This window comes from Gnatocerus cornutus, chromosome 9 (assembly GCF_029298725.1).
Source record: "Gnatocerus cornutus isolate USDA-ARS CGAHR chromosome 9, icGnaCorn1.1, whole genome shotgun sequence".
Lineage (NCBI taxonomy): Eukaryota > Metazoa > Arthropoda > Insecta > Coleoptera > Tenebrionidae > Gnatocerus > Gnatocerus cornutus.
This window is the reverse complement of record NC_142241.1, coordinates 4,663,823-4,690,798: the sequence shown is the minus strand read 5'-3', so window position 1 is coordinate 4,690,798 and position 26,976 is coordinate 4,663,823. Positions and strand designations below refer to the sequence as shown.

The following is a 26,976-nucleotide window of genomic DNA, read 5'->3' as shown; positions in this document are numbered from 1 at the left end:
ACAACATTGCCACAGTGTTATAAAAAGTGTTTATCGAAACATGATGATTAAGATGTATCTAATACCTTTGTATGCTTACGTGTAAAGTACATCATAATAGTGATGATACAAATAATTCATAATAACATAGTTACTGTTTCATAATAGCATAGTTACCATCTCATAATAGCATAGTTGCCATTAATCCATAATATTCAACGTTTTTATGCAAACGAAAGCAACTCCAAAGACCAAAATTAAAGACATTCTGAAGATCTGCATTTATTTATATTAATTCTAACATAAAATATCTTGGAAAATGCTTTTCTCGCTGTTTCATCGCGTTCAAAACTTCCGTCAAAAATTGGAAATTTGCAGAACTGTTGAGTGGTAACATTGCCACCTTCGTCCATGTTTCGATAAAGCTTTGTATTTACTACGGATATTAAGTAATTCATAAAAAACTCGGACGTTAACAAGTAACGTCCTCGTTCATTATGAATTACTTAATATCCTTCTCAAATAAATAGCTATAATTACCACCGATTTATTGATTCCCGAATTTATCATATTTATTTTTCCTTTATAACGACGAGTGGTAACGCCTCTCCCGCAAAATGTTTGTCATCCAGAGCGGTTTGGCAAATCAATAGAGTAATTTACATGGCTGCACGGCTATTAACGTAATGTTTTAATGCATAGCCGATTACCAAAGATTACTAAATGATAGGGTTGTCCCCCATTCTAATAGACTAATGCGACGCGGGGTTGACAAAAGCCTTAAACTAGGGTGTAAAGCTGCATTTACACCACGCATTATTTCGAATATCTTCACGACCCATTCTCTCTAATCAACTAATTAAATTAACCAATTTTCACATCATGTCAAAAAAATCCAAGAAGAAGAAGCGGTTCTTATTTTGTGAAAACTCAACATCCTTCTTGATATTTATCGATTAACATAACTCAATTGGATGCTGTCTAAGGAAATTAAGGAAAGCACCCCCAAACCAACCCTTAGTTTTCGGCGACCGTCAAAGCGTATCAATGGCGTCCCGGTGCGGCGTTAATGACATGTTACGCCTGTCAGGGGAAACAGTCAATGCACTAATCACGTTACAGTTGCAAGTTAGAAACTTGGCGTGGTTTCTTACAAACATTCTGCCGTTTCGAATATATTAATGGATTAGTGACGGCAAATTACGTTAAACTAATGTTTGGAGCGCAGCTTTCAGCAATTTCTAATGCTCTGGCTTTGAGGCTTTAGGGGTAAATTAGTAGAGGAAGGTTAGTTTAGTCATGTTGCTTGGATTTTTCAGGAATTTAATTTTGACCCTTTTTTTTGACGTTTTTAGGCTGGATTGGCAGCGATTAGACTAATTTTTTTGTCAGATTTTGGGATTTTTGAGGCTTTAATTTGTCTTGAGATATACAAACAAACTTCAAGTTTGACTTTCCATAATTCGTATATTTTTAGATTTGTAAATTTAGATTTGTATTTTAGAATTGTAAAATTTTGAATTGTGAAACCACGGAAAGTACCTGACAACCTTAGAATTTGAAAAGCTTAAAAAAAACAAATTGGGGGCCTGAAATCTTGGAGACTGAACTACAAAACCTGAAATGTATGGTTTCCTAAAACTAGTTCTATTGGAAAAAATCTAACAATAAGAGAACTGTGTAACCCGAAAATCTCGCATCTAATAGTTTTCCTTTTGTGGTGTCTTGATTAGTCATTAATTAAAATAAGCACGTCCGCTGCGGTTTTCCTTCAGGCACCAACTTACGTATTCATTTGACCATATTACATGACGTTTGTATGGTATGAAAAATTCCACCGCAGGAAGTTTATCACTTTGCATTATTTCCTTTCTCAACATTCCAAAATATGTACTCATTGGTTAAAGACTTTCGAACTGATAATAATTGTCGATTCGTGCCAACAACGCACGCCAAGTCCATACAAATAATCCGCTGTTGTGAAAGCGAACCGACACACTTTTTGGTCGTTTTCCGTCAAAGATACCCAACATACATGTTTTTAAAGCTAAAGTCGTCTCTTTGATGTCGACAGTGTTCTATGCTGTTCCTTTATGTATAAAACAGTAATCTCATAAGAGAACACATCAAAGCAAATTATGTTGAAGAAAATTTCGAGCTGAACTTGCTCCCAAAAAGTTATCCGCGGAATCACAAAAAAGAAATGTGAAATACACAACGATTTCCTTTCATGATTATTTAATTAATTCTCATTCTTAGTGCTCGATTGAAAATGATGCCGGGAAATTGCGCCGAAACACGAAGGCTCATATTACAACTTCACTATAATTAAAACGCATATTTCGCGGAGGATATGAAACGGCATCTTTTAATTTAACTCAACAACGTCGAGAGGGAACACAGGTGCTAAGACGTTGCTCTCGTTGAAAATGACCCACTAACATTCTAACCGTTCAATGATCTTGTCTGGAGATGCACTTTTATAGCAATGCGAAAGAAATCTCGTGAGTCTAATGGAAAAATTAAGATTGGAATTTTTATTAACACAGTGCGTTTCGGCGGCGAGATTTACTTTTACTTGTTTCGATTTCTTCCGGGTGTAAATTATGGAAATTTTATGGCTAGTTACAACCGCTCGCACACTGATGGGGCATTTACATTATCGAATTGGGCAGTCAAAAAAAAATGCGGTCGGATGAGCTCTAGAAATTGACTCGCCTTTCTATTCCAACTCAGCTGCTTAAAGTTGTTTGTATTGTCAATAGACACTATCGAGAAAGTTCCCAGAGAACATGAAAATCTTTATTTCTTGGTAAAATTTTCTGGGAACTACTCCACCTAAAACCCCGTATTGATCTGGCCACTTGTCAAATGTTGCATCCGCAAACAAGACATCCTTGCACCCCGGCCCGGCCTAGACGTGCCTGGAATAACCACCCCAATCATAAAAATACATAACTCCTCCAAGAAATCCTGCAAAGGTGACACAACACCCTTCACCAAACAGTTTAATTTTTGGCGACTTTAGCGAGCTCCCGGAGTTTTGATCGACACTCCTGCTGTTCCTGCTCCTGTTTGCAACTGTAGCAGGGATTGTGGGCGTAAGTTTGGAATGTAACGCCCCCGATTTCCCGCCCCGTTCCCGGTGAAAGCCGCCGCCACCAGCTCAAACGCAGTCCGTTTCCCGCGTTTGCTAACGCTAGCCTGGTCGCAGGTACCTCCGGTACTGACATGTAATGTTTAAGTGATTCTTTCAATTATTATTGTTTGTTTTTTTGTTGGTTTATATAGTGCGTTGTGAATGTAGTTTGTGAAGTTTGTGATTGTAAGCGATCGAATTTTACGTAAAATTTTCGAAAAGTAGGAACGATGCTTCAGCCTCTGTTAGCCATTCTTCTCTTCGTCTGTGCAGGTAAAATACGGGCAATAACAAATTGTAATTCAAAAATAACTAGAAACTTTTAAGACGCTCGCAGCTACCTGTCGAATAGTCTTGAAAATTGACCATAATTGGAAAATTAGTCAGAGTGGAATTTTATTCAAAGACTGCGCTCAGGCAGCAATAAAAGTGAATTAATTATTAAAAAAACATAAAATATTTACGACGTACGTCCACTTTTATGCAGTCAATTTTGATTACATGAATTTAGTTTAAATGACTGTTGCATTGTGACTTTATCACAGACGTACTGGTAGTTAGTCCTAATTTTATTCTAAATTCTATTCTAAATTGTAAAATTTTTGAATTTTATTACGAATATTTCATTTACTCTTAAAATTACCTTCAACATGTTACTTTTGCAGGATAACAGTTATAACAAACTGTAACTTTTCCGTTGCCCTCGTCGTCCTCGTCATTGCCACTGCGCCCAAAACTATACTTGTACTTCTTCCCCAAATGTTTCCCATTACTAAACTCGCTGGGTCCACAAATAGGCTCTGGTTTTGTAAGACACTCCGGAGACCCATGACACTCCGTTCTTCGGCAGTCATCTTGCAAACCATACCGCTTTTCGCAGTCACACCCCGCGTACAGTATTCCCGCTCGTAATTCACGAGATTTGGCACGTTTCCGGACACGTGGTTTAACAACTTTCTTGGTTTTCTTTTTTTCGACATGTTCAGTTTTGTAGCAGACCTAACACAAACATTGAGAAAAGTTCATTTTTGGATGGTAAACACCATGACATCAGGAGGGTTGGAAACCGCCGCCATTTCTTTCACTTCGGGGGCGGCGAGTGGAGCACAGCGAGGACATGCAACGAGGGCACAAGGAATTGTTATTTTATCTTCAATTTCTTCGACGAGGTTTTTGAGGTTTTGTAATTTGTCTAGACGTTGTTTTGCTTCGGTTTCGGTACAGCAAACAAACATTTTTTTTTGAGAAAATACACTGGAATTTAGAATTTAGACTGGAATTTTGAAATGTCAAATCGAGAATTGACGGGTTTGTTGTGAAAAGTAGGCGACTAAACGGCGATGTATGATGATGTAAGGAAGGGAAAGGACGATATCAAGTTCCAAGTTGAAAGTCAACATATAACCACAACGTTCGCAAACACTAATATAGACTTCACTTCAAGCCAAATCAAACTTCAAAACTTGTTGAAAAGGGATGAATTCTATGTCTTTAGGCTATATGAAAGCAAGAGAACTAATAAAACGTAACGAGTCTCAATTTTCGGACGGATTGAGCGAGAATGCGCCCTTTTGTGTGTTTGAAGAGAAGCTCTTCAGCTCATTCTGATTTTTAACTCAATTTGTCTAATCAATAGTGAGTCTGACCCAGAAATTCGAAAGAATACAATGTCAAGGTGAGACATGAAAGTGGAACGTGCATTAATTTGCATTTCTTTAGAGGTCAATACCTCATCCAATTGTAAAAACTGTTAACACTTGCGTCTATTTTCTCCTTCGATTTTTGTTGCCGACATCGCTTTCGGCTGTCACATCTTGTCTTCGCGTTGAAATTTCCGTTTTGATTTTATTTAACGTAACATGCGACACGAGATGAACGCTTGGATTTTCATTTCGACAAAACGCTTTATTTTAATCAGTTAATGGAGGCAGAAGGGCTGCATCGCGGAAATTTAGAATCAATTCCCCTACTGTACTAGCGCTGGTCTAATAAATAAGCTCTTAGTACATTACTTAAATTGAATCTATTGTGTTGGGAATTTTTAATGTAGGATTTTGTTTCAATTGTAGATTTCCTGTTTCGATTTTGTTACGAAATTCAGGTTAGCAACCTCAGAGGACAGTGCTCTGATGTGAAAGTTGGTTGAGGTCATGAGAAGCCTTTGTGTGATGAGTACACGCATTAAAACAAGGTATCGAAATTAGTTTGTACAGTTAAGGCTAAGATGTGTACAACCTTGTTATTGTAATTATTTTAATTAATAAATTTAAAACTGGATTTTCTACTCATAATTTCTCAGGTCCTCAGACTTTCTGGATTTTACTTTTTCAGGGTCTTTTTTTCAGTTTTTTTTTTAATTATTGAACGATAGATGCACAAAATACTAACAGATCAAAATTATTTATTAAGAGGAAGACAAAAAAACGGTGAAATGGTACAGTACAAATTTTCTTATCTTTATCAATTTTTTCTTATATTTTGGAAAAAAATTGTACTGGAAAGTGGAATGGCCTCCTCATTCCGACTCTGAGATGTTTTTGAAAACCGATTTTTTTAGGTTTTGTTGGGCAAAAATGTATCTTCTTTCGTTTTTCTTGAAAACTTGCAAAGTTATGGGAATGATTGACAGTGTTTTGGAAGGAATTTAATAAGATTTCCAACGATCTATAAAATTCCTCGCTAGGGTTTGTACTTCCCATTATATTTTTGAAAAACTGTTCACGAGTTTAAAAATCAAAACGATTTTTTTATTCTTTTACATATGCAATCTTGAATAATTATAGTTCAAGAATTATATATTAGATCGATTTTTCATTGTAATGCATCATTGAAAAAAGTGAGTTCTTGCCTTTTTGACTCGTGAGCCTTGCTCTCTCTTATCGTTTAGAAGTTACAGAACAAAAACCATTAAGAAGTTTTTAAAAAACTGAAACTTTTTGTTTTTTTTTGTTGATATGAATAAAAAATTAATGCCATTGCTTACAGAATTGTAATTTCTAGGCACATATTAAGTTGTAAAATGATTTTAATGCGTAGACCAGAATAATGCATTTTAGAAAATTTCTTCATGAAAAGTTTTTCGTTTGCTCAAGGCGGGAATAGAATACTAAGTTATTGTCGGACTAGTGCAACTACCATTGCAAGTTGACTCTCTGGAACTTGCAGAAGTTCTGGCGCGAGCGATTCTATAAGCATTTTTGATCTTGCCCAAGTTCTTGCATCAAATGATTTCGATGTGGATGCAAGACAATCCTGCGAGTTCGGTCTCCACACAATAAAGATTTTGACAACGGACAAGTCATAGAGTGCAGACGATGTAAAAACCTTAATTTTCTTTTATGAAAAAAATTCACAAATTCAATAAAAGAACAGAAGACAATTTGTCTTATTCCCCAAAATTCCTCTTTGTTAACTAATGTTGGGTTAATTCAATCCCAACACTATCATTTTTTTTGTGATAAAATTTAACAGAGCTGCCAACATGACAAGATTTGTAAGGCCTTCCATACCAAAGTTTTGTTGACAGTTCAGAAATTCTTCTATTTTGTGCTTGATACTCATTTTGCCACTTTTCAAATGTCAATTTTTTTGTGTTTTTTGCGGTCTATTTAATCATTTGGTACTGTGGTTTTTTTTTTTATTTTTTGTTTATTGTTGTTATTATGCTTTTATTAGTTATTTTTTGTGTTTTTTGTCTTTCGAATGCTTTCCTTTTATTATTGTAAATTTTGAAGATTTAAAAAAAAATGTAAATTATGTTACTTTTAATGCTACAGTAACAAAATTTGCCATGGTTACGACTTTTTACATGCTTATTAATTGTGCCAAATTTCAAACGTTTATAGCAAAAGAAATACTTTATAAATTTATATTTAAAGATCCACTCGTTCCTCATAACAAAACGAAAAAGTGATTAAATCGGATTAAAACCAAAAAAAGAATTAGTGCGATTGGCTGGCATTCTGTTTATTAAAGATGTTTTTATAATAAAAAACTCTAAACTGTAGTTTATTGGATCGACTTCTTAGCTAATTAAATCGTGCACAAAAAATGTCATTCATTCAAAATTTTTAAAATTGAGTTTTTTGCTTTATGATTTTGAAATTTGGTGGAGTTAATGCACGACTAAAAAATAGTAACTTCCCCAAATTTCGTAGCTGCAGCTCTAAGATGATCAAAATTATAAATTTTACTTTGAGGATGTCGGAAATTCTTGGTTCGACTGCAAAGTCAACATTTCTAAAATTTGAGTTTTTTTCTGTACGATTTGACAATTTGGTAGAGTTAATCCACGACTCAAAAATATAAAATAGTAAGTGAGATCTCTTTGTTGCCAGTGTAAACGGGTCTGTGAGAAATTGCAAAAGCCAGAACTCTCCAAACTCTCGCGGTAGAAACTTGCAGTAAAACAGTCTAAACACCTAAGCAAATGAAGATATTATCAATTTTATTCAAATTTTATCTGGGACAAATAAATTATCTAGATTGATACGAAAACGTCTTCAAATTGATTTAAATTATAAAAAAAAACTTTTTAACAGTTGCTGTCTATGATCTTTTATTCTGCCATTGAAATCATTTAGAAACGCGATATTTTTTGAAAAATTACAACTTTATGCGTGTTTAAACTAATTTTTTTTTCGAAAGTTAACTAAGTATAGATTTTTTAAATCATTCCATGGTCTTTGTCATGTAACTTCTAAACGGCAAGAGGTAATAACTTGTTCAATACCGCGCTAGAAAACTTAGATCTTAACTTTTACAATGACGTATTAAAATAAAAAATGAAAGTACTAATTTAAGAGTTCTATGCAAAAGTTTAATTCTCTCGGCGACTTCTATAGTTTGCTTGGAAGTCTATTAATTTAATAACCTTTTCAATAATGTATGATAGATAAAATAAAAGGTATACTAAAAAAATATTTTGCAAATATCTCTGAGTTCCGACCTTTTTACCTACTGGTGTCAAGATCTTTATACATTTTAATTTGGCGTCACAACTCCAAACATAAGTAAATTATTCCATTATTACAACTGAAAACTGCAACACCATACGTGAACGTGTGTCCAGCAAACTTTTTCCTGAAGGCACAAGGCATAACATAAGTGGGGGTTCAAAATTAAGAAATTCTTATTTGAAGTTGAAAGAATAATAAAATTATTGAAAATTGTCGGATATTTTCCGTTTTTTGTGCTCAGTGTGCCAACAGGGCCTCCAATCAAATCTAAATTTTAAAGTCTTCTCCGACTCATTAATTTCGTCACGCCACAAAATTCAGTAAACATTTCTGATAAAGCAATCTCTAAATTCGTTTTATCGAACTTTCCATGTCTACAAAATCGCACGTGTTGAGAAAGAGTCGACGACATTATAGTAGCAGAACGGGGGCCGCAATGAGGCAGAAGACAAATGAATACGTCATTGGATCGATGCGTCATCTATTGTGCGGAATCCCCCGCGGCATATTCGTCCATCGTTTGTTGCGTTCGACTGTGGAGGCGGTTGCGGTGACGGCGATCGGCCAACGTTACGCTTAGTCACAGAGTAAAATCAGCTCTCGAGATTTGATGAAAAAAGTGTGAATTTCAGTCTCTTCTGTAATTAGTTTTTGCTCCAACAAAAGGAAAAATTGTTTGCCTTGGCCATTGTCGATCTGATCTGACTCGATTATGTCGTTTATTGTGACTCTTGACACTTGGAATCCTGTCGGAGCACTCTGGAAATTGCGGAAATGCCTCGAAATGCTCCTCCAGCAATCAATACCGATCACTTCGATATGATTTATCTTCCTCAGTCGTCTTGTCACTTTAACCTCTCTGAGAATAAATTATTATCGTTTGGATCGAGGAGGAAATTTTTATTTCGGACTTAACCGGGATTTTCCTACATCCATAAAACACTTAAAAGATATAAAACAGTTTCTTATTTCGTTTTGTGCTTTTCGTAACTGAGATTTGGGAGGGATATAAGGGAGCTTGTTTGCACTTCAAAGCTATCTGTCAATCTTTTCATGCAGATTACATCGAAAGAAGAAAGGGGAACAACATGCCGAGCTGAGTAAATGATAGTCTGTTATTTTATGACGGAGAATTGTGTGCTTAGCAAACATGTCGGCGAAATTAAACATTTTAAAGTGGTGGTTTCCATCTGTGATTAAAACTAGTTTCAGAGAACGAATGTGTACTGACGGCCAAGTAATCCTTCTCTTCCAACAATTGTCCATGATTGGCACCTCAGAGGAAACCATCGTTAATGACTGTCCATTCCCAAAGTTGCTGATGGTGGCAGTGCCTGTTGCTGCAACGGCCATAAATTGTTGTATGTTAGTGCGGCTAAATGCAGGATTAGAGATCAATTTGCGAGGGTGATTGTTTGAGTCGTAGGAGTCCCAACTGGAGTCCAGCACACATTACGAGATTAACAGAAAGCGTAGTCCTGAAACCGTCACTATCGATCCCCCCAGAATCCTTATCGCATTCGCACATGAACTCCTTGATTATGGCCGTTCGATTCGAGTGCAGACTGTAATATACGTTCTGATAACTCCACTTATTTATTTCTTTTTCGTATTTTTACGGTCGAGAAGAACCACTGCCGTTTCCTACATACACGGAAGTGTGATTTTTGTGTGGATGTGATTTGATTTCTCCTCTTTGCCTGAAATGTAGTCGTATCGCCGTCGATTGGGGGAATAATAGACAGGAGAGTAGACACCCGGTCAAATAAAAGCAGACATGAAGGCTTTTAACGTTTTTACAGGGGAAATCCGCCTGATATTCATACGGTCCCGTTTACAATGCGTTCGGGTTCGAGGGATTTTCGAGATATTGCTGGAACATGAAAGGCGGAGTATTTACGGAAGCTATAAACCCTAAGCTGGAGTACGCCACTGTTACTGGTCGACGAGGAAAAGGATTTTAACGAACAATTACTTGCAATACATGGGGAAAATTTAGACGAAAAATTACGAGTTACACCGTTCATATAAGATTTTCTTTGAGAAATATGAGCTTAATGCTATTTTAATGTTTTCTTTTCGTCGATTTGATGTCAGATTTATTTAATTTGGATTGATCAATTTATTCGTAGAATTTTTTGAATTATTTTGTAATTTTCAGATTTTTAAGATTCTTTCTATTCGATAAATTTATTGAACCTGTTAGATTTCTTCAATTTTTAGCTTGAATTTAGAATAAAGACTAAAGGCAATTTTTCCTGCAGAGAATTTTTGTAGACGCCATATTTATAATGCCTCCTGGGGAATGTCAAACAAGAACTGTAGGAGCATCCACAATCAATTTGTTTTTGTTATTTTTGCAGATTCTTTATTGTGTAACTTTATGTTTTTCGTCATTATACACCGGGCTTCAAAAAGATTTTTTTCTATACGTTATTTTTTCTGTAGACAATTTTTACCGTTTTACAAAGGAGCAATTTTAGAAATCAGCAGGATTTGGAAGGAATAAGTTGGATACCTGTAATAAATACATGTCAATTTGGATTAATAGATGGCTCCACAAGCAATTTTTTTGGTAATTGCAAATGGTAAAATAAAATTTGTATTGAAAATAACAACAATAAGTTTGTTTATTGGCTGATGGTCCTACAATTTGATGACATTCTAACAAATGGGACAGTTTTTATTTGACATTTCGCAGGAACTGCAGGAGTTTAAAAAATCAGCATTGCTTCTATGGCATTGTGTAACTCACTCGTTCTGCTGACTGACTAATCACAGAGCCGCATTTCAAATTTGACACAATGTGGTTTTGCGACTTGTGGATGTTGAAATAAAGGCAAAACAGTCTTAATTAATGAAAAAGGTGACAGGCACTTTTTTATTATAGCTCTGGATGTTCAACTAAACATGATTTTTGGATGTACGCGTATTATGCGTTTTCCGGAATCAAACATAGGTGGACCACAACAGCTTATGAGCTAGCTAGCTCACCCAAATAAAGTAAGCTCATATTTTACAATTTTTTGAATCTAAGCAAAAATGTAGAGTAAAAACAACTGACCAAAAGGATGTTCATTTCGAATTCAAATCAATTTAAGCATTTTGTTTAAAAATCAAAAATGTATACGTGCATACCTGCCCCATTCATTAACTTAATTAAGTAACTTCGTTATTTTTTAACCGATTTCGTTCGTTTTAATAGCTTTTGAAAGAGAAAAAATCTCTAGACGACTTTTTGACCAAAGTTTTGAAAAACGTATTATACAAGACCCTACACTGGAAAACCTTTACAAGGTAAAAAATCGAAAAACTAACTAATTACATCAAATCTAGGCATAAATTCTCTGTAATAGTCTGGATACAATTCATAACTAACTGCAATCGAAGAAATATGTATGTTTCTAACTTTTTTCTTTTATCGTAACTTTGTTATTTCCTTACCGTTTTAATTAGTTTTTATAGCGTTTAATATACAGGGTCCGGCAACACTTGTGTCCACCCCTAAAATCGTCTTCAATTTTAAAGATAAAATTTTGAAACTTCACATACGCTCATAGTTGACAAAGCTCTAGAAGCTGACGCAAAAATTTATTTTTTATCACGGTTTGGTTGGCGTCGCGACGCCTAAGAAGTATAATTTTTATCGATTTTTGAGTTTTTGCGGAAAAATTCGCAAATTCAATTTTTTCAACATAACTGTGATACAAATATCTGAGTTTTTATTTTAAATCTAATGCAAATTGTGTTTAAAATTTGCGAAATAAACGTTGTTTTATCAAGTTAGTTTTCAAAATTATGACAGCGCATTGGCAAACTACGTTTACACCAAAATTTCACAAGTCACTTCATTCACTCTTATAAAGGTTAATTTTGATTAACTCGGGCATGTTGCACTTTATGGACACCAGAAATTGTTAATTAACATCGACAAAGCCACAATTTCACCAAGTAAGACTTTTGTTACAAACTAAAGCTAGCCAAAGGATAGATGTCATTTGTGACACAAGAAGTTGACAGATGGGTGTAAACGTAGTTATCAATTTTGACGTAATAAAATTGGAAACTAACTTGATAAAACAGCATTTTTTTCTCTAATTTTGAACACAATTTGCATTGAATCTAAAATGACAACTGAGATATTTTTAACACATTTATATTGAAAAAAAATTAAATTAGAGGTTGATATCACAAACCCTCACAACCAAAAATTACATTTTTAAGGCGTCGCGACGCCAAAACTATTAGTGATAAAAAACAAATGTTTGCGTCAGCTTCTAGAGCTTTGTCAACTATGAGCGTAAGCAAATTTTCAAAATTTTATCTTTAAAATTAAAGACGATTTTGGGGGTGGACACAAGTGTTGGCGGACCCTGTATAGAAAAACTCTCTAAAATGGTGATTTCCATAATAGAAGTAAGAAAGTGCAATTTAGTATTTTGAACATCTCAATTCATGGTCTTTTAAAAAGATAAACTCGAGAATAACCTTATTCTAAAATAATGTACAAGTTGTAACTTTGAGACAGTAAATTATGAATAATTTTACAAATAAAAACTCATTTCTATGATTTGAAAGTCTTGTTAGGAATATCGCTATTTTTACAATAATTCAGTGGTTTTAGTAACCCCCATAACCCCTTAGTTTTGCTGAGATCTCCAAGCAAAATAAATCTTCTACTTACACTAGTGTCACAGTTGGTACATATCCAGTTAAAACGACATTTTATAACCATCATTACAATATTTACATAAGAAATAATTTTAAATGCGGGTAATTTTTTATTTTCTAACCTGCAGTACCCATTATTTGGATTAATCCGTGAAGTTACCTGTCAAAAATGTGGTTCGTTCACAATCAAAAACGTTTCATCCTGGATTACGTAATCCCATCTATACACCACGTTTCTGCAATAGGATCAAAATATAGTTCAGGACTAAATTTAATCCAGGATTTTATAGTCCGTTGTTTAATCAGCGTTTCTGCAATCGGCCCTAAGATGTGTACAACCTTGTTAATCTAATTATTTTAATAACAATTGGCAGTAAATTTAGAAGTGGATTATCTGTTCATATTTTCTCTGATCTTTAGACTTTCCGTACAGTACGATTTTTTTTATCTATAGGAACCTACCAATTTAGTTTTTATCCAGGGTAGTGATAAAAAAGCGTCTATGAGTATAATTACCATGTTCTTTTCTGTTAAACCGTCTCAGAAATCAAAGCAAAATTAATCTAATTCTATTTTTTTACAATATAAAATTTTTCAAAGTTAAAACTTGGCAATGCTGCTCAACACTTTCTAATACAATTTCACATCCGGCAGTCTTCGTAACTAAGCAACTAATATTAAGAGCTTCACAATGTTGCAACATTGAAGAATTTTCTTTAAAGCCAAGAAATGGAACTTTTAAAAATTCAATCAGAAACTTGGTTTAAAGCACTTTTTTTCCTTTTTTTGTTACGGAATATCATTAATTGTAAAAAATCTAATATTTAATAATGAAACTGTTGTAAAAATTTTTACCAAATAAACTTGATCTATCTTAGTTAAAAAAGCACAAATTTCGTTTTGGTTTTTATTGTTGGGTTCTAGAAAAATTTAGCTGCAACATGATAGGTAGCATAGACGCTTTTTTTTATCACTCTGTATAACTTTACAATACTTTTCAAAAATATTTGGTAGGTTACCAATCTAGGACAACTGGATCGCTGAAGGATAAAACTGACTCACTCAGTATCTGCTTAATTTTTTTGTTTGTTGTTCAAATTCTTTGACAAGAATCCAAAGTGACAGAACTAGTTCAAACGCAGGCCAATGCGAGCCGCATCAAAAGAATAACATTCCAAAGGTAACTAGGCGAAAATTTTGAAACCAGTCATTTAGCTGTGGAACCATCTATTCATCTAAATTAGCATGTATTGATTACAGGTATCTAACTTATCTCTTTCAAATTCTGCTGATGTCTAATATTGCACCTTTGTAAATCACTAAATTCTCTACAGAAAAAATCACCTATGGCATAACAGAAAAGTTTTTAGAACCAAAAAACAGAATAATAAATAAATAAGACTTTTAAAACTTCCACAACACAAAACATTTATGCCTATAAAAGGTAATTTAAACAAATATTTGCCCTACAATAACAGTAATTTAGTGCGTGTAATACGCATAAAGCGTTCATGTATTTCCCGATAATCATCTAACCCTGACAGGAAATTGGAACCATTAGCCTTTCTGACAGTTTGTTAAAAACAATGATGGAATCTGTCTTTAATAACTAGTCGTTATACAAGAAATTTCGAATTTGTCATCCCGCCTCCCTTAAATTTTTTAACTATAACGTCGATTTAAATGCACCCTTATCGCATTTCCGCACATGATTTCTCTCTATAACGAGCATCGGTGGTCAGAAATGTGCCAACACGAACATAAACTTCACCCTAAGCAAGGGGAAATCAGTAGTGCGAGGTCTCTAACTCAATATATTATATAGATTTTTATTGGGTTGTACCGAGGGTGTCGGCAATAATGATCATTGTAACCAGCAAATTGGTTCAGTTACGGGTAACAAGTTTTACATTTTTTTAAATTTCAGGTCTAGGAGGAAGACATCCGGAACCGTACTTTGGGCGTCTTATAGGTCCCTTACAAGAGTATGCTCATGGAATAAAAGGAACAGTTTATGCAGTGGACGAAAGCACGATTTTCATCAAAGGATTCTCGTACGATGGAACAGGTCCAGACGCCTTCTTCTGGATTGGAAATACGCTGAGGCCGAGTCCTGACGGGATTATTATTCCATATCCGGAAGACTACGTTGGCAGGTACGTCAAATATTAAATTCGTAGTTCTTTGACTTGTTGAAATGGTAATGTGGTTGGTCATATTTCACTGTCAGTTGATTATTGTCTCAATAATAATAATAATCGTATCCGCTTGATGATTTTAATGGTGGGTGTTTCTCTATGTCGGGGCGCCCCGACGCTGAGCGACGCCCGACTGCGCTTACACTATATTTAATCAAAGCGAAAGGGGAAGATGAATGACTATGATAGTCCTCATTTACATTTAAATGGACACAATGGTTTACCGGCAATGAAGACTTCTGTTTGGAATCTGATTTCCTCAATTGAGACGTGTACATTACACTGCTATTTAACTTGGACGTATAACCGGATGGTTCATTAAAAAATCAGAAGAACAGGCGTTTGCACACACGCTATTTTCGAGTAAATAAAATAAACATCACAACGTTTAAGGGGGATTTGCAACCCGTATAAAAATCTATTCCCTCGACGGAGTTCTTTACAATAAGCCCTTTGGAGTTATCATAGCAACGGGGCTTCTGTGCTCTTCTTCTAATCCCTTTTTCATGCATAAGGCCATCCTGCTCTCATTAAACGGCTTACAGCTATCGTCGCTAACGGTCTAAGCCGATTATGAGTAGCTATGACAACGCAAGAGTAGTGGATGCAGATTTTTTATTAACAATTTTTACAAAGGGAAGACAAAACTAGCTTGGTATTACAAGATTACGAAATGGGGATTAGAAATAAAACAGAATAAATAACAAAGGACGGACCGAAAATAACTTATTTTTCTCATTTCCTTGTCGAAATCTGTAACCACTGAGGACTAATTTTTGTGCTTGCAAAAAAGTCTCTTAGCTACAAGTTGGACCAAAAACACTCAAATATACATAACATTTTAGCTGGAACGAAAATTTTAATGTAAATTTTTACCCGGCGCATCCACCATTTTTTTAAAACACAAAAATTTAATAAGGTATTTTTTTACAACGCTTTCTTATCTTAAAGGAACTACTTCAAAGTTTAGAAATAATTCTTTTATATTAATGAAGTCAAAGAAAAGAGTATTTAATTAGTTGTAGGCTATAATATAATGCAGTTTATATGAATTTATTGAAAATCTGGTAATTTGAGGTTTCTTCGAATTAAAACATAGCCAAAGTTGCAGTTTGTGTGATCGTTTTTCTTTAATTTTAAATGATAAGAATCCGGTTTTGACTCCATTTGGAAATTTAATTTCTTTAAGGAAAATGATTAAAGTCCTAACTACGAAAAAATGTTTGCTTTTTATCTCGAATTTCTAAAATAGTTTATATCTCCAAATTTAACAATTTCAGGGTTAAAACTGGCAAATTTATTAAATCGAATAGAAAACGGGCAAAATTTTTGACTCGTCTTCAAAATTAAAATCTATAAAATTTTTGTTTCTAGCTTTAAAATTTTGAAATTTAGCCTAACTGATAAGCGATTAGAAAATAATAAAATCTCTAAATTTTCACTATTTCAGGATTAAAACTGGCAAAGTTACCGGATTTAATAGAAAACGATGGAAATTTTTGATTCGTCTTTCAAATTAAAATTTTAAAAAATTTTGTTTCTAGCTTTAAATTTTGAAATTTACTCTAGTGGTAAGCGACTAGAATATAGCAAAACCACAAAATTTCACTATTTTAAAATTTAAATTAGCAAAGAATTTAATAGAAAACGGTAAAATTCTTGATTCGTTTTTCAAACAAAAATTTCTAATAATTCTGTTTCTAACTCTAAAATTTTGAAATTTACCTCAGTTGATAAATAACTAGAAAATAGTAAAACCACCAAATTTCACTATTTTAGGATTAAAACTGGCAAAGTTACGAAATTTAATAGAAAACGGTGGAAATTTTTGGTTCGTCCTTCAAATAAAAATTTCTAAAAATCCTGTTTCTAGCTCTAAAATTTTTAAATTTACTCCAGTTTGTATGCGAATAGAAAATAGTAAAATCTCGAAATTTCATTATTTTAGGAATAAAATTGACAAAGTTTCTGAGTTTAATAGGAAACGGTAGATATTTTTAATTCGTCTTCCAAATAAAAATAAAAAAAATGTTTCTTGCTCTAAAATTTTGAAATTTATCCCAGGTTATAAGCAACTAGAAAATGGTAAAATTTCGAAATTTTAATATTTTTGGATTCAAACTGGCAAAATTACTTAATTTAAAAAAATCAATGGATATTTTTGATTCGTCTTTTAAATGAAAGTTTCTAGCTTTAAAATTCATCCCAGTTGATAAACAACTAGAAAATAGTAAAACTTTAAAGTTCATTATGTTAGAATTAAAACTGCCAAAGTGGCGGTTTTAATAGAAAACGGTGTCAATTTTTGGTTCGTCTTCAAATTCTTTCTTTAAATTCGGTTCATTTAAAAATCTTGAGCTGCTCTTTTGATTGATATAGAATACAAATAGATTTAAAAATGTTTTTGTACTGAAAGTGATTTTTCAAAATTACCTCTAAATTTAATTCCAACAATTCATTGATTTCAATATCTATGTTATTTGCACGTTAAATCTGATAATAATTGTCAGTATTTTACGCCGAATTTCACTTAGAATATAAATCTGTTATTAGAGTTTTTCTAAGACAAAAAATAATCGATTTAGAACCAATTGAATTGAAAATCTCGTATTTTTGAAACATGATATTTCCGGAACTAGGGCAAAAAAAGATGCGGTTTTCATCATCGTTTTTCTCATATTAAAAGTTACAAGAATCGAATATTATAAAAGGACTAAATTTTCAAAGATTACAAATTATAACAAATACGCCAATTCTTGAAATATTTCACGACTGAACTTTTCTAGATTTCGACTACTTCCACGAATATTTTTTTATTTTCGAGAAGTGCATTTTTCCTTTCTCTACGTTCGACTTGTTGAGGGTCTGGATGTCATTAAGCGAGATTAAATTCATAGCGTACTAAATGATATTGAAAGTTTGAAACATCCCATACAATCATCCCACAACAGACTGGTAACTGATGACATGGCAACTTGGGAATATTGAGCTTTCAAAGGGGGAAAATGCCCTGCAGTCACGGGAATAAACAGAGAAGGGAGTACCGTCGTCGAAAAAGGAGGGAACACGTTTCAGGAGCGGCTGTAATTGTGATGAAGTCAGCTCAACATCTTTATTAACTGCTAAGTGAGTATACGACGTTACAAAGGACGAGAAACGTGTGGATTTTCCTTCTCTAAAAACTCTTGGATAGTTTTATGATCAATCTGAGAAAAATAAATGTTTGGATTGTTGCTAGAAAAACGTGGAAGGCGCTGTTATATTGGAAAAACTCGGGAGGAATTTAATAAAGTGTAAATTTTGGGAGAGTGTAGGCGACGGCTCTTGATGAGAAATTTATTAATTTGTCAACTATTTTGTGCAGTTGTATTTAGTTCTGTTATGACTATTATTAGTGCGACAAAGGAGCAAAAAAAAACAGTAAATTTAATTCCAACACGCCACATTATCCTTCTTTCGTGTAGACTTTATTCCGCTTCTTTGTTTCAGGGATCCTCCGGTATTACGAGCTCACAACAACACGAACATAATCCTCCGCCTGCCGATGGGTAAAAGAATTAGAGATATCCGATGGTTATCCGTCTGGTGCCGCCGTTTTACGGTAAGCAAAGAAAAAGAAATTTTTACTTTTATGCAGGGCGGTGGAGTCCCCACTTCCTGATTAATCCTTGCGTCCCATTGCCCCTGTTGTGTCCGTCATGCTAAACTGGTTCCATTTACGTCGCGTCAGTAAATCACAGGAGGGACGCGTCGCGACGCCTCCGAAGCTATTTATTGCATATTAGATAAAATGCTAATTCTGTACTCGACAAAGGTACTCGTTTGTTCGGCCCATTGTTGCTCACTTATCTCTCTTACGCCTCTTACTCTTATTGTGGAAAAATGGAAGACATCCGTTGGTTTTTCAAAAAGATAACGCGAAACTTCTACCGCAACAATAGTTATGGAATAAACTAGGAAACGCAATAGTCCAAAGTTGGGTAATGTAATAATAATCACTGAAAGCTCTACTGAAATTCATGAATTATAAAAGCTTTTCAGCGGAGCTATCAGAGTGGAACATAAGCGCTGCCCCTCCATTTTCTGAGTTCTGAGCGCCCCCTTCGAGTATTATTTCCCATCACCAACAGCCGTGACACACACTGACACTTGTATTGTGAACGTTTCCGGTGGTCTTTTGTTTTTGGACGTGACTCTAATTTGTTTCAAGTGTTTCTCACATTTGCATATAAACGTCTTCTTCATTGTGACACACAATTAACAATTCAATTACCAAAAAGAGGACACTTTGCAGATGAACGTCAAAAAAACACAAGAATTTTACAACAATTCTTGTTTTTGCACCGCTACGTTTTATTAGCCTGTAAATTTTGTGTATTTGGCCCCTTTTCCACATGAAGCTCTTTTTCTTTCTTTTTAAATTTATTTCGCTGACGGCTAAAATTTATGATGAAAGGAAACAGTCTGAGCGCATACGAGTCTAGAATTTAAATGACCCAAGTTGGACAACAAATTTAACAGTTTTGATTAAATCGAGCATTAGCATGCGGTTTTTTGCACTATTGTAACAGTAAAAGATCGATGAATGGGGGTCTGTCACAATTTTCTTTTAATTCTGTGACCACGCCGAACTTGAATGATTATCGATTATTGCCATTTTGATAAATTGGACACAATTCGCATCATTAAAAAATCAAAATTGTGATATTTGGCCGATGCGTTTTTGTCACACCCTTTTATCCATAAATCACGTCACATTAGGTCTGAACGGAAAAAAGCTTTTTGTTCATTGAACCTTTCAGGTCAAATTAATTCCCTCATCTTGCTAAAATAATTAACAAACACGTTGGGCATTATTTCGAAACGGCCGAAGCATAAATTTCCGTGGAAATTCGACGATTTCATACAATGTTGTTGGACTTGGGCCGTTTGCATTTGGATATTAGGGTTGATTTTCCCTCTTCGGTGGGTCGTCCAGAAGGTGGTGCTAGACCCTGGAGTTACAGTATCATATTATCGACCTGCGCCAAGAGTAGACGCATTTAGTCTCCAACTAGACTGATACGTTTAGAATTGAGATACATTTACCAAAATGGCTACCTGCCCCCCCAAAAGTAAATTTATTACCATTTCAACTACTTATTTAACGTCTTAGTTCCCTTCAGGCCAGTTCTCAATCAGCGCCCTTAACTTTATCGAAGTAATTTACTTCCAGCTTTTTCGCAATGACTAAAGTAAATTATCATCCTTTTTGATCGAGCGACGAAGAAATTAAAAATTGATTTCCTCCTCGTAGGACACGTACCTTAGCACTAAAAATTCAATTCCCGGATTATACTTTGATCTTAGAGTTTTGTCTAGGCGCATCCACCATTTTCACCCTCAAAAATGTATTGTCCCCAGGTGGACTTTGGCGAAGTTTTCATCCCTCCAAACCTCGAAGTACCTAAACCCCGAGTTCTTCCGGAGTTTAAACGCCTAGCTCACGGCCTCCGCTCCGACAACATCAGCATTTTAGATGCCAAAACCTTTTACATCCCTAATTTACACTACGACGGAGCCGGTCCTGACGCCTATTTTTGGGTTGGGAACGGCAGCGAACCATCGTCCTTCGGGATCAAAGTACCCAACGAAATGGGGTCTCTAGATCCTCTCCGAGGCTACCAAGGCGAAGATATCGAAATACAACTTCCAGGATCTCTCACGGTTTACGACATTGACTGGTTAGCGGTCTGGTGCGTCCAGTATCGGCACAATTTTGGACATGTGCTCATCCCGAAGGATCTGGACGTCCCTCCGGCGCTGGGGCAGACGAAAATTTCGGTAAGAATCAATTTGATTGTAATCTAGTCGATTGTACTGTTATTGTGTTGCATTTATAGCCTCCCTGGTGGTACAATCCTGTAAGTACAGTAGCGCTCTTTGTGTTAATTTAAGTAATGTTTCTTTTTTTTTAATGGTTAACCGTTTAACTGTTGTAAACGTAAATACATTTCTCGCATAAACTACAAAAGAGAATGATTTAAAATTTTGGAAACAAAAATAAGCGAATAAGACAGATCGAATGACAACATTTACATATTTGTGACACTTCCGGTTATACAGGAAGTAGTAGTCATCTTGCTTATTTAAAATGAAACACCCCATATATTATTGCGTTTTCAGATTTTACATCCAAATTAAGGGTGATTTTATGTATAATGTGCCATACTTAAATTGAACCAGTTCAGAGACATTTTGATTTTTGTAAAAAAATTGCCCAACAAAAGTGAAATTGTTTTTCCGAAATAAGTACCCTATAATCTATTTTAAAATCACCACGTTAATTGGAAAATAAGCACTATATAAACGCACAATAAAACTTTGCGTTAACTTTATGTATTGGACACCTATTTCCTTCTAAAAATAGGGAAAAAAGAAGTGTTTTTACTCTTTTCTTTTCAATTTTTTTAGCATGCTTTGGAATGGTGACAATTCAATTTTATGCGGATTTTTTATAATCAAATTTGGTGGTGTAATAGAAATAAAAAAATCTTAAAAATATTTTATGGAAATATTTTTTTAGGCGACTTAATTTGAAAATGGAATTTTTAGGCGTCAAAAGCGACCTAAAAGTAAGTTTTTTCTGGCCGCAAACACTTTTTCCCGATCTATGTTGGCGCCATCTAACCATATTACATCTTACATATTACATCAATTTACCGATATTATTATCGACAAACTGCTGTAAAGTGCAACAAAGACGTGTTGAATTATTGAAAATGAACATGTCTAGCAGTGCTGCTGCAATAACATCTAAAAGCACATCAAACCCAATTCATACAAATTGTAAAGCTATACATGCCGAAACTACAAATGTAAACAATGAAAATATGAACTTTTCTGAAGGATTCGTAAATATTTACAATTATTCAGTTGTTATAAATGATTAAATCAATAAATCATAAATAAAAATTAATTAACTTGTAAATTTAATGATGTCGCCTAAAAAATCTTGTGTTGTGTATCACGGCCAAAAAATGCCATTTTGCCCTCGCCTTCTTTCTGGCCTCGGCTATCGACTCGGCCATTAAAAAAAGGCTCGGCCAAAAAAGAAACACTTTTTGGCCTTGGTACACATTACAATAATATAACATAATAATAACAACTATTTAACTATAATAATAATAACTATTTTAGGCGATTTTAACTGAAAATGGAATTTTTAAGCCTGAAAAGCGGCCTAAAAGTAAGTCTTTTCTAGCCGCAAACATTTTTGGCCGATCTATGGTGGCGCCATCTATCCATAGTTTTGCATATTAAATCAAGATACCGATAATACCCTCAATTTTATAATTATTTGGGTAAAATCAAATCGACGAACTGCTATCAAGTGCAACAAAGACGTTGAATTATTGAAAATGAACATGTCTAGGAGTGCCGCTGCAATAACATCAAAAAGCACATCAAACCCAATTCATACAAATTGTATACAAAGCTATTCATGCCGAAATTGCAAATGTAAACAAAGAAAATATGATCTTTTCTGAAGGATTCATAAATATTTACAATTATTTACTTGTTATAAATCATTAAATCAATAAATCATAATTAAAAATTAATTAACTTGTAAATTTAATGATGTCGCCTAGAAAATCTTGTGTGTATCACGGCAAAAAGTGCCACTTTTTTCTTTCTTCGGCCATTAAAAAAAGGCTCGGCCAAAAAGAAACAGTTTTTGGCCTTGGTACACAAATAACTATTTTTTTGTAAAGCAAATTTAATTTTTTTTTTTGAAAAATTGAGATGTTTCAGAAATGATACAATTTAGGTATATTTCAGAAATGATACAATTTAGGTATAGCACGGTATACATTTATAAAGTGATCTTCAATTTGCATATACAGGGTCCAGCAACACTTGTGTCCACCCCCAAAATCGTCTTTAATTTTAGAGACAAAATTTTGAAAATTTGCATACGCTCATAGTTGACAAAGCTCTAGAAGCTGACGCAAAAATTTCTATTTTTTAACGGTTTGTTTAGTGTCGCGACGCTTAAGAAGTTTAATTTTTAGCGATTTTTCAGTTTTTGCGGAAATATTCGCGAATTCAAATTTTTTTCAAAATAACAGCGATACAAATATTTGAGTTTTTATTTTAGATTTAATCTAAATTGTGTTTAAAAATTGCGAAAAAAACGCTGTTTTATCAAGTTAGTTTTCAAAATTATGATGGCGCTGTAGCAGACTAAGTTTACACCAAAAATTCACAAGTCACTTCATTCACTCTTATAGAGGTTAATTTTGATTAACTCGGACATGTTTGCACTTTTTGGACACCAGAAACCGTTAGTTAACATCGACAAAGTGACAATTACACCAAGTAAGACTTTTTTTACAATCTATAGCGAACCAAAGGATAGATGTCATTTGTGACACAAGATGTCCACAGATAGGTGTAAACGTAGTTTCCAATTTTGACGTAATGAAATTGGAAACTAACTTGATAAAACAGCATTTTTTCCTCAAATTTTGAATACAATTTGCATTACATCTAAAATGACAACTGAGATATTTTCAACAGATTTAAATTAAAAAAAAATAAATTAAAGGTTGATTCCACAAACAATTAGCTAAAAATTACATTTTTAAGGCGTCCAAAACTATCGGTGATAAAAATCAAATTTTTGCGTCAGCTTCTAGAGCTTTGCCAACCATTAAACGGACGCAAACTTTCAAAATTTTATCTTTAAAATTAAAGACATTTTTAGGGGTGGACACAAGTGTTGCCGGACCCTGTAGAATTCAAAAATGCAATAAAATAAAGGGAGTTCAATTAAAAATAAGCAAGTTGCCTGCCACTTCCGGCATAACCAGAAGTATTACGCAAATGTGAATCTATTTATTTGATTCGTCTTATCCGCTTACTTTTGTCTCCAAAATTTCAAATTCTTATCATTTGCATTTTTTGAGAAAAATGTCAAAACGTACAACAGAAAGGGTTAATGCTTTTATTGTTACTAAACAATGTGAGTAAGCTTTTAGCTTAGTACGTTCTGTTTTAACTGCTGTCTTACTTATTTTGTTTTCTTCCCTCTAGACGAGCACGTCAAAACCGACGAGTCCTGCGACAAACTGTCGAGAGTTCTTAGACAAACGTTTACAAGTGCGATGGGAGTTGAAAGGAGATCAAATAGAAATCACACTCTCTGCCAAAATCCGTGAAGATCAATACGTTGCGTTTGGATTATCGGGGGCTCCCAATAGGTCGCAAATGGTAATTGAGCACGGATTTTTAAGCGGGGCGATTGATAGGTGCATTGTTGATTCTATTTTTAGTAGTTGCGTAGCAAATACGGGCTGCGGCCTCATGTAGGTAAAGAGAAAGTTTAAAGTGGTTTGCACTTTTATTGATTATTTAAATTTCGCGCTTCACGTTTATGATTTTTCCCTTTTTCGTCTTTTAGGTAGGTGGGGACGTCACTGTAGCCTTCTATGACACGGACTCTCGTTCCTTCAAAGCTGTCGACTACTACATGTCCCACACTTCGCAATGCGACGGAAAATCCGGCGTTTGTCCCGACGAACGAATAGGTGGTAGAAACGACGTCACATTAATTTCTGGCGAGCGTAAAAACGGCGTCACCACCATCACATTCACGAGACCTCTCCAAACAAACGAAGCTGTTAACGATAGGCCCATTCCGACGCAAGGCGATGTCGCGGTAATCGCAGCTTTTGGGCCTCTTAATTCCAGAAAGGAAGCGAACGCTCATTCGATTCGAGATAAGACGGAAGACGACATCAAGATCGATTTTAGCGATTTTGATGATAATCAGTGTACGGGTAATCTGTTTGATTTGGAGGATGAGGATGGACCGAAGCCGTGGCCACAAGCGAAGATTATAGGTGAGAATAATTTCAACGCGAGGATCGGACCGACTGGAGGAAAACGTGGATATACGGCCATCACGAAGCATCCTTCTTGGGGCATTGCGTGGTATATCAACGACCTTTTGATTCCTGAGATTACAGTAGAGCGCGGACTGAGTTACACCTTCAAAGTGGAAGGTGGTAGCGATAGTAGTAATCCAGCGAGGTATCATCCTTTCTACATCACCGACTCTTCAGAAGGTGGTTACGAACAGAAGAGCGAAGAGGAGAGGAGAAAACAGAAAGTTTACGCTGGAGTTGAGTACGACAACGCTGGGTATCCGTACCCGACCGCTTCAGGGCGGTACTGCGAGTGGGCCCACAAAAGCGTGGACAAATCTCTAGAATCGGAGACTTTTGAAGACTACATGAAGACTTTAAGACTAGAATGCGACGAGGGAGAGCCGGGATACCTCAACTGGACAGTGCCGCTGGACGCGCCCGACCTTCTTTACTATCAGGTGGAAATAAAAATTACAACGACACGTTATTAAACACTTTTTTCCAGTGCTACACCCACAACAACCTCGGCTGGAAAATCCACGTAGTCAATCCAGGAGCTCTTCCCAGCAACGGCGAAGCCCCTTCCAAAAGCGTGTCCATAATCGCAATTGCGGCCATCTGTCTATTAACAGTTTCGGCTCTCACAATTCATTCCCGCGGTCGTATTTTCTAACGAACGAAACAGCTGACAATAATTTTTAATGATGACTGATGATTTCTGTGACAAGACAATAACTTTATCTTTCTAAAGCGTCCATATCAGTTGCTCTATCGTGGTACAATTTTTCATATCGGTCACGAGGTCTCCCGAGACGTTTCAGAAATGAAAATAGCTAGAGGAAACGTGGGAAATTGCGGGAATTTTCGAGAGCGAGTACAAAGCGACATATCTGACGAACCAAGAAAGTTATCGCGCAAACATATCAAAGACTTTGTAGATTTTTGGTTGTAGATTTCCGGTGTCTAGTGCTAGCAGCTCAGGTTTTAACGGTTTGAGCTGCTGGTTGTAGACACTATTATAGATTGTAGAAATAGTGTTAGAAAAAGTCTTAACCAAACGATTGCAGCCCTACATCATCAGGGCTCTTTATAAAAGTTTGTTGCAACACATCGCTCGGTTTCTCGAAATGTCTCGGATGGCCTCCACATGACTTTAATTTCAACCCATTAAAGTCAATTTAGAATTACTGAAATATACAAATGACAATAATGATGTACTTACCGTAAACTAAGTAAGAATATGTGCACAAATTTGACAATAATTTCTGAATATTTGTAATATATATAGTGAGCTAATTCTAAGGCTGTTTTCGCTGACAATAACAGTTATTTTGTAACATTTATTACATTTTAAATTGATGGTGTTCAACTAGGTATCACACATATCCATATACGTTTTACGACAATAATAGTGTGTATCTGTATTTCATTCAATGTTCACACGATCAAAATAGCGACAATAAGATGGATAGACACCAAAACTTGAAAGTTTTTTGGGTATTGAACTAACAGCGTCAATTACTTAAGATAACGTTGCAATTGATGCTAACAAAAACTCTTTATTTACGCAATTGGCTTAATGTGCATGGAATGAATCGACAATAATATTCAATTGTAAATAATCGTATTTTCGATTTGAAATTTGACCGTGTGATCTGTACTTATATAAAAATATTTAGGATACTCTGTATCATGTTGATTTAACTTTATTTCATGTTATAGTTGTTATAAATTTTTATATTTTAAACAAATTGTAGCGTTATGGTAGAATAGCGAACGTTTATATATTGCGCATTTAGGTGTTTTTAAATGGTACTTTCAGTGTTTTATATTCAATTTTTCTCATTACGATGTAGTTTAACTTTTTTAAATGCATCTCATAATTGGAGCTACGCATCTTTGGTGCGAGTGGTTATTTATGCAATTTAAAACAATTCATTTATTGGAGTGCCTTTTGTAATATATATTTTTCACTTTGTAAAACAATAGTTTATTTGGACTATGGTATTTGAATTTCTCATTGACTCCATTTTAGGTCGTCCTGTAAGTGTACGCTAGTTATCAAAGTTTATTTAAATAAATTTACTGTGAAAAAAAGTATCTCTCTCATTCTTTCT

The 26,976-nt window shown here is 34.7% G+C and overlaps 2 protein-coding genes across 3 annotated transcripts; one reads left to right on the top strand and one right to left on the bottom strand.

The window, feature by feature from the left end:
* The first annotated feature begins 3,153 nt into the window (after nucleotides 1–3,153).
* Nucleotides 3,154–26,944, top strand: LOC148167966 (protein Skeletor, isoforms B/C). 2 transcript variants are annotated; one of them, XM_088044496.1, is made up of 8 exons: nucleotides 3,154–3,391; nucleotides 14,675–14,903; nucleotides 18,435–18,546; nucleotides 20,349–20,768; nucleotides 20,828–20,848; nucleotides 24,024–24,200; nucleotides 24,391–25,317; nucleotides 25,365–26,944. In XM_088044496.1, the coding sequence occupies exons 1-8, from the start codon at nucleotides 3,349–3,351 to the stop codon at nucleotides 25,530–25,532; spliced, it is 2,097 nt and encodes a 698-aa protein (XP_087900622.1). In that variant the 5' UTR covers nucleotides 3,154–3,348; the 3' UTR covers nucleotides 25,533–26,944. The 2 variants fall into 2 exon arrangements, with proteins under 2 accessions (XP_087900622.1, XP_087900623.1); XM_088044497.1 differs by lacking the exon at nucleotides 20,828–20,848.
* LOC148167967 (uncharacterized) lies at nucleotides 3,764–4,353 on the bottom strand. Its single transcript, XM_088046402.1, has 2 exons — nucleotides 4,162–4,353; nucleotides 3,764–4,117 (listed from the first exon to the last, which is right to left on the bottom strand). The coding sequence occupies exons 1-2, from the start codon at nucleotides 4,351–4,353 to the stop codon at nucleotides 3,764–3,766; spliced, it is 546 nt and encodes a 181-aa protein (XP_087902528.1).
* Nucleotides 26,945–26,976: the final 32 nt, after the last annotated feature.

What these genes read in the sequence shown, in the direction of transcription:
- LOC148167966 (XM_088044496.1), top strand. Translation starts at nt 3,349, where the DNA reads ATGCTTCAGCCTCTGTTAGCCATTCTTCTCTTCGTCTGTGCAG. An exon ending in TCTTCTCTTCGTCTGTGCAG is followed by an intron (nt 3,392 to 14,674) that starts GTAAAATACGGG and finishes TTTAAATTTCAG; the next exon opens with GTCTAGGAGGAAGACATCCG. An exon ending in TGGGGCAGACGAAAATTTCG is followed by an intron (nt 20,769 to 20,827) that starts GTAAGAATCAAT and finishes TTGCATTTATAG; the next exon opens with CCTCCCTGGTGGTACAATCC.
- LOC148167967 (XM_088046402.1), bottom strand. Translation starts at nt 4,353, where the DNA reads ATGTTTGTTTGCTGTACCGAAACCGAAGCAAAACAACGTCTAGACAAA. An exon ending in CCAACCCTCCTGATGTCATG is followed by an intron (nt 4,118 to 4,161) that starts GTGTTTACCATC and finishes TGTTTGTGTTAG; the next exon opens with GTCTGCTACAAAACTGAACA.